This window comes from Nicotiana attenuata, unplaced genomic scaffold, assembly GCF_001879085.1.
Source record: "Nicotiana attenuata strain UT unplaced genomic scaffold, NIATTr2, whole genome shotgun sequence".
NCBI classification, from domain to species: domain Eukaryota; kingdom Viridiplantae; phylum Streptophyta; class Magnoliopsida; order Solanales; family Solanaceae; genus Nicotiana; species Nicotiana attenuata.
This window is the reverse complement of record NW_017673587.1, coordinates 75,542-83,920: the sequence shown is the minus strand read 5'-3', so window position 1 is coordinate 83,920 and position 8,379 is coordinate 75,542. Positions and strand designations below refer to the sequence as shown.

The 8,379-nt window shown below is 37.8% G+C and overlaps 1 protein-coding gene across 1 annotated transcript; it reads right to left on the bottom strand.

Moving 5' to 3' along the window:
- Positions 1 to 6,249: 6,249 nt before the first annotated feature.
- On the bottom strand, positions 6,250 to 8,031 carry LOC109216795 (endochitinase EP3-like). The gene is made up of 2 exons (XM_019380992.1): positions 7,572 to 8,031; positions 6,250 to 6,838 (listed from the first exon to the last, which is right to left on the bottom strand). Exons 1-2 carry the CDS (start codon positions 7,987 to 7,989, stop codon positions 6,426 to 6,428), a joined length of 831 nt encoding a protein of 276 aa, XP_019236537.1. The 5' UTR covers positions 7,990 to 8,031; the 3' UTR covers positions 6,250 to 6,425.
- Positions 8,032 to 8,379: the final 348 nt, after the last annotated feature.

Sequence of the window (8,379 nt, the reverse complement as noted above, 5' to 3'; positions counted from 1 at the left end):
CGAGGGGCTCGGGCGTGTTTCGGATTGATTTCGGGCTATTTTTCAAGTTGTTATTGCTGGTTTTCTGGTGTTTCAGCTGTGCTTCGCGATCGCGGATGGAGCAACGCATTCGCGAAGGGTATTTTGGTCAGTGCAATGATTTATTCTTTGTGTTCGCGCTTCCTTGTTCGCGTTCGCGGGGGGTTGATGTTGTGTCCTTCGCAATCGCGTATGAAGGATGTGTTCGCGTAGTATTGAGGTTGGGCAACTGGAGCTGGGGAATACTTCATCGCGGTTGTGTAATATGAGTCGCGTTCGCGAAGCATTGGCAGCAGTGGTCATCGCATTCGCGTTGGGTGTATCGCGAACACGTAGAGTATTTTGTGGCAGTGTGCATTTTGTTCATCACGAACGCGATGGTGTTTCCGCGTTCACGTAAGAGGAGGCTTAGGCAGATTATAAAGTACTCTACTTTGAGGGTTTCGGCCATTTTTACATTTTGGGAGCTATGGATCACGGATTGAGGCGATTCTTGAAGAAATTTTCACCTTATGAATTGGGGTTAGTGTTCTCTACTCGTTTTTTTTTTTTATATTTCATGAATCTATCTTCGATTTTAGCATTTGGTTGATGAATTTTAAAGAGGAAATTGGGGGTTTTGGCCTAAAGTTTTATAATGTGAAATTTTGAGTTTTGAACATCGATTCGTAGTCGGATTTGAGTCAAACTAGTATGGTTGGACTCATAATTGAATGTGATGTCGGATTTTGTAAGTTTTGTCGGGTTCCGAGGCTCGGGCCCGTGTGTGATTTTTGTCTAGTTTTGGGTTTTCATTAAAGATTTGATCTTTGTCATTTGGAATTGTTTCCTTGGTCTTTATTTGATGTAATTGAGTTGCTTTTGGCTAGTTTTGAGCCGTTCAGAGGTTGTTACGCACATGATGGCATTTTTGGAGTATCGCTTGGCTTGCTCGGTATTAAAATTGGCTTGTTCGAGGTAAGTAACTCTTCTAAACCTAGTGCTAAGGGTATGAAACCCTGAAATACGTGTTGTGTGATTGGTATTGAGGTGACGCACATGCTAGGTGACGGGTGTGTGAGCGTGCACCATGTTTATTGTGACTCCGTTGTTTCCATGGCACAGTATAGTGGCCCTATTTTGTTGATATCCGTATTTTCACCATGTTATAAAGTACTTGAGCTGTCAATCATGCTAGATATCATGTTTTGGCTTTATGCTGATACTGTTGGGACCCATAGTGGTCATTTCTTGCTGTCATCTGTCACGCCCCAACATCGGGAGCCGTGACCGGCGCTCAATCGAGGTGAACCCAACTGATCAAGCCTTTTGAACACTTTCTACCCAACTCAATAGGATTAAGGAAACCATGCTTTTGTTTATTTAGACAATAGGAAAGATCGTACATTCAGCATTGTTAGTTCACTTTATATCACAAACCTTAAACCATGGTTAAGTTTCCAAGATTTCATACAGTTACAGTTTAGAAGAACTAGAGTTTAGAATTAGAACACAGTTCATTGACCCGTCCATTACCCGTACAAACATCTACGGAGCCTCTAAAGATACAAACGACAGTTATGATAATGCTGGCAACAAGGCCTCGGCTATACCTCAAAAGTGGAAATCTATGACAAAATACATACTGCATTACCCCTGGAAGAAAGGGGCTCACCAAGACTGCTGAGTGGACGATGCTCCGCTACCTACGATCGGCATTGTCTGCTATGAAGCACCTACATCCATTGAAAGATGTAGCGCCCCCGGCAAAAGGGGACGTTAGTACCATGGAATAGTACTAGTATGTATAACTAAACACCATCTCATTAGAAAGAACTATCATACAAGAATAAAGAAATCACAAGGGACAATCAAGATCTTTAAACAAACACCACATCATCAAATAAAAGAATCATATAACTTTCACATAATTTCCATAGTTTTAGGTTGGGGCATTTGGTACTGTTCATCATTATTCATAATACCACCGCTTTCTTTAGCGGAGTCTGATCACGACCCGATCGGCTAAGTTGCCTCATTTGAGACATGTACCTCATCACAATCTCATTCTCAATTTTCGAAATTTAATATCAGCACAATACCACCATGTATGCGGCATGGTGTCCAATCACGGCCCCATCGGCTAAGCCGTCTTACCAAGACGTTGTCCCTTTTTTATTACTCATCTCATTTCAATCTTTATTTCACATATATCAATTCATAGGCACTTGGGGCCACAATTATCACATCATACTTGGCACTAGGCTACATTTCACATCATTTCCACTTTCAATGTTAACCTTGCAAATTTAGAATCATAGGCATATACAAAAGCAATTCAAGTTGTAAGCATAGACAAGATTTCACATAGTTGGCTCGACAAATCTCAGTTTTAATCTTGACTTGAAGTCTAGGCATTTCAACACATGGTTCATATTCTTCGCACATCTTTAATTATCAATAATAGTACATTGAACCCATTGAAGTACACCTTTCACGTATATATAATTGCAAAACCAATTCATGTGAAATAATAATCAATACATCAATCAAATTTTTGTCTTTCAATATTTGCGTAGACACCAACGGAGCTCAATTTCTAAGAAGAGGGGTTTTAGCCATACATACCTCAATGGAGCCTTTTCTTAAATTCTTACAATAATTCCGGAACTCTTAGCCACCTCGATCTATTTATGAGAATTACAAATTGATCCAAAAATTAGTGAAATGATCAAGATTCTAGCTCACTTGAGCATACTCTCAAGCACTAAGTGTGCATTATGAATTTTAAGGTCTTTTGTGAAGAATTCTATCATCTTACACCCCATTTGTTACATTCTTAGCTCACAATCTCCCCATGCCCTTTTATCATACATGCATGCAAGACAATCAACCCTTATACCCATGAACCCTTTTGTTAATTACTTATTTTAGTAGAAATTTCGTAATCATAGATTAGGGCACAAGTTCTTACCTCTTAGGATGAAGACCTAGTAATTGCACTTGATAATCTTCAAGGATTTGGGGCAAGGATTGAGTAGAAGCTTGGTGGGGGTCACTTTCTCTCTCTAGAACTCTTGCTCTCACTCTGAATGCAGAAGAAAATAGCATAAAAGGGTCTAATGGGGTGTTTATAATGGGATGGGGTAGGGTTTCAAAAGTTAGAAAATAGGAGCCCCGACACCATCTGCGATCGCATATGCGATCGCATAATTGACATGCGGCCCGCAAAAGGGACCGCAAAAATGGCCCCCAAAACTTGAACAAACTGTCCGGGTATGCGACAAGAATGCGGTCCGCATACCTGTTCTGTGGTGGCATAATGCACCGCAGAACTGCCCCTCGCAAAATTCCAAGGGGATTATGCGATGACTATGCGGCCCGCATATTGGTTATGCGATCGCATAACTGGCCGCATAGTTGACTTCAAACTTACCAACAAACTGTCTCACCCTGCGGCGACTATGCGGTCCGCATAGCTATTATGCGACCGCATAATGGACCGCAGAAACGCGCTTTTCTGAAAAATATTATTCCTTAACTTTTGAATGCACAGCTCAATCCAAAAGGTCCGAACCGTGATTTTACAAATTTCTAACACATATTCCTAACTTGGCGCTACGAGATATCGGGTTTTTGAGTAAAAATTTCACGGGGCCTTACACATCTCACTGATTTTACTGATATTTCATACTCATAATATTCATGCATTCATATCATATCTTAGTCTCAGTTGTTATTTATTAATACATCATATCATTGTTGTCGGGCTAGTTTCGTGACATTGTGAGCCCGTGAGTGGGACTAGAGAGATTGATGACTGAGTGAGGCTGAGAGCCTGATTATGAGTGTCAGTTATGGGATCGGGCTACATGCCGCAACAGTTATACTGATTTTATGATAGCGCTTGGGCTATAGGAGCCCCTCAGGAGTCTGTACACACCCCAGTAAGCATTGAGGGATGGATCTTCCCTGGACATAGATCTTGTCTGAAGCATTATATACCTTGAGATGGATCTTCTCTACGGGCTGGATTGGCCCTACTCTGTACTGAGTAACTATTGGTCAGTTGATGTATATATATGGTATTGAGTGATTGGGCATGATGAGCAGAAAGTGTGAGATAGTGAGAGTGAGTACTCTTAGAGTGTGAGTACATGATTCATCTCTGAGATACATGACATTGACATGCACACATGACATACATGCATAGAGATGCATTTTTCCTCATGTTGTACGATATCACGTCATTCATGACTTCTCGCACATATTGGTATATGAGCATTGAGAGATATGTTACACTTCCTATCTGAAAAGAAAATAAAATATCTTATTCATCGTGGAAAGTATGTTTAGAAAAATTACAATTTTCAAACTATCTCATATTTCTGGATGATTTCGGTAAAGGATTTAGGTTTTCACTGTTATACTTGAAAACTGGACTATTTTCGAGAGTTATGAAAAAGCTGAGCAGTTTAAATTCTGAGTTACTTCTTTTGTTATTTGCTTTATATTGTTATGAAGTGCTGTAGGTTATTAGTGTTGGACCCGACCTATGTTCCAGCTCGTCACTACTTTCAACCTAAGGTTAGGTTTGTTACTTATTGAGTACATGGGGTCGGTTGTACTCATACTACACTTCTGCACCTTGCGTGCAGATGTTGGTTGCTGTTGTTGTTGTGTTCGATGGGAGCTAGCTTTGAAGATGTACCTGCGTCCCTGTTGTGGCTGCCTCTTGTTCATGGTAGCCTTAGATTTGTAAAAATGTCGTTTATGTACTTTTCAAACAGAAGATGTATTTACTTCATATCAGCTTTGTAAACTCTATTTTTAGGAGCTCATGATTTGTACTACCAGTCCTTGGAAATGTAAAAGATTTAGATAATTTATTTTGCTTAGTTGTGTCATTAAATGTTATTGGAATTGGATAGTTATTAGTTGGCTTACCTAGCCGATTGGGTTAGGTGTCATCACGACTAGTGGATTAGATTTTGAGTCGTGACACCAGTGCCTTTCGCAAATGCGATCACATGATCGCAATAGCGAAGCTCGCAAATGTGAGCCAGACCTCGCATATGCGAGATCTGCAGGCGTGAACATATAACTGCGGAGCACCAGCAGTTCTAAAACAATCAAAATAACACCAAATAACAAGAACCGATCCTCGAGAATCAAGATTTCAACTTGAAAACTCAATGTTCACAATCTTTCACATAATGCGCCGAATTGCGCTCGGGTCACCCCGGACCCCAACCAAACATGCGTACAAGTCCAAAAAAATTATACGAACCTACTGGAATCGTCAAAATACGGATCCGATGTCGTTTATGAAAAATGTTGACCGTAGTCAACTCTAGCCTCATTTTAATTCAAAAATATTATTTTCTTCAAAATTTTACGTAAAAGCTTTTAGAAAAGCGAAACGGACCACACACGCAAATCGAAAAATATCAAATGAAGCTATGAGAGGTCACGAAACACGGAAATAAAGACTAGTACTCAAAACGACCAATCGGATTGTCACAATCACATATTCTAAGAGAAGGCAATAAATTAGCATATTTTATGGTGAACTGTGCTCTTGACAGGGAGGTTGTTATGTGTAGTACTCTTACAAATTTGGATGTACAAGGGAGGATAGTTGTAATAATAATAAGTTGTAATACCCACACTTGAGAACTAGAGCTGCAAAGAGATGATGAAGAGGACAATTAAGGAAAAAGGTGTGCACTACTCAGTTTGTCCAGGTATAAAGGGAAGAAGGATGACCACCATGTTCAAGTTCTTAGGGAGGAGAACAAGGGGCAATTTTTATCACTAACATTGTTTTTTATTTTGGAAGTACTCTCAAAGGACACATGCTGATATTATTGATTACTTTTTAATGTGTGGTATAAGAATTCTAAATGCTCAGCCTATTGAAAGGTTATTAATACGTAAACCTAGCATGTGATATGGAACAAGTTATATACCTAATACCATCATGATGCTAGTATTAAAGCAAGCTCTAATTTTTATCAAATTGTAAGATTTTCTAGTATTTTTTTTTAATTATTAATAACATTAGCCACTAGGTACATTACCTAGTGGTATATTAACTAAAAACAATTTAAACGCTAAGAAAGCAACATAATGTACTGGAAGCTTAATCTGCGACAAAATTATTTTTTGACAAACTGCTAGTAAGTAGTTCTGGTAAAAACCGAAATGAAGCATAAATAAAAACATAAAAAAGAAGCACTTTTTGCGCAGTTGCATCTCCAACTGTATAGTATATAATCATATATTTCTTTTTAAAATAAAATCATGAATAATGAAGTCTTATTCAATTCTCACAACATATATATGTAAGCCTCACAACCGTGGAGCAACTAATAATTAAAATCTCTGGTTATTCTTTCATACAACTTCTTTAATTACTTAGATTCCTAACAGGTGAGATTATCCCCAGTCTCCACACCCAGTTGTTGACAATACTCAGTATAATACTCAACCCTTCTGGCAACAGTCTGAGGGTTGCGTCCGTCACATTCAATCTGACCATTAATGGCTCGAATGGTTGGGCCAAAACCTTGGCCAGAAGTAATGAGAGAATGGCAATTGTTCATCCAATACCACAGGGCAGTCTTGAAGGAAATAACAGCATCTCTAGCCACAATGTCAGGGTCATTTAGGCCATCGAATCCTATGGATTTTCCGGCAGGTCCATAGTTGAAGTTCCATGATAGTTGGATGGGTCCTCGACCGTAGTAGTTCTTGCCTGAGACACAAGGATACTCTGTGTTGTCCTCATCACAATAGTCGCCTGAAGGACCATTTATCTCATTTATGAAGCACATGTCTGTATAAACCAAAACAGGAAACACATATGGTTAAAAGATTTAAGTAACAATATATGTTATATGATGTAAAGATTCTTTACACTATCAGTGAATTTTAATATATAATTGCACGTTAATTATTATTTTTCATATACTAATGATTATTACATGTAATTACTTAATAAATAACCTCATAGTATAAAAATATTCTTACATTATCAGTTCTATCATTGCATAAAACATAAACTCAACATATATGGGGACTATTGAGTATTTTTATAACAGGAAAGACTCTATATACGTACACGTCCATTGTATAGCTTTTAGTGGAATTTTATTTTAGTGAAAAGTGGATCCAAATTTAAAGTTGGTACACGTTGAACAATAAATACCACATTTATATTTTCATATCTAGACCTTATTTTTCTTTTTAGTCCATTATAAAAGAACTATCCCTATTTAAATGTGATAATGAATTAACATAAACTTATTATTTTACTCTTAATGACAGTCACACAAATGTCATAATATGATTAAGACTACAAGCTTCAGAAGTTTTATAGGTACAAAAATATTGTGGCACGGCTAAAACCATATATTTCAATAACTTATTTTATTTCTTAAATTCTATTTCTGCCAAATAAATTCACATAAATTGAAACAGAAATCAAATATATCATAAGGTTCTAAGAGAAAACCACAAAAGGAGAAAGCCAAGAAAAGAAGAAGCAAGCAATTAGTAAGAAAGCTTACGTCCAGTTTCATGGGTGACGTGAGCAAAGAAAGCAGCAATTTCACGCTTAGAATCATCGGTAGAACCCATAGTACCAAACTTAGGATAAGATTGAAGAGCTTCAAGGAAGTTAGCCCTTGTGTAAAACCCTTTTCCTTCACAGGTAGAAGCAGCTTGATCTGCTATTCCATTGAAGAATGCATTAGAAACAACATCAGCAACTGAACCTCCGTTACTTGATGCTGAAGCACTAAAACAAGGCCCTCCTTGACATCCTTGCCCGCAAAAATCATTTCCAGTACCACAAAAGCCCCATTTGCTGCAGCACAAACCTTCTTCACATCCACAGTTTTGTGCCAAGATTGTTCTTGGAACAACAACTACTACTATAGCTAATGCAATGAGGAAAATGAATTGTTTTCTTGAAGAGAAATTCATCTTTTCTTTTGTTTTGTTGTGTGTGGAGGGAAGTCTAAGAATGTAGAGGTATTTATAGATGGAGAATTAATTTCTACTTTTTTTTTTCTCTTTTATTCCCGTGAAGAGCCACTATTGTTGAAGTATTCAAAGTTAGAACAATTTTTTCGTGTGGGTTGACTTTGACCTTATGAGTCGTATGTATATTGTCAAAAGGTCATTTATTAGCAAGCTTCTTTCTTCCTTCTTTCTTTATGTCTTTCAGAAAGGGAATATTTTCACTTTGAACTCATAATTGTCCTTCTAGTATATATTGACCATGACAAATTATGCTTGAACCTATTGACCAAGCACGCAAAGTTTAAAGGAAAATCATACTATTTGTTATTTGTGTGGTTATAAAATTTTTGA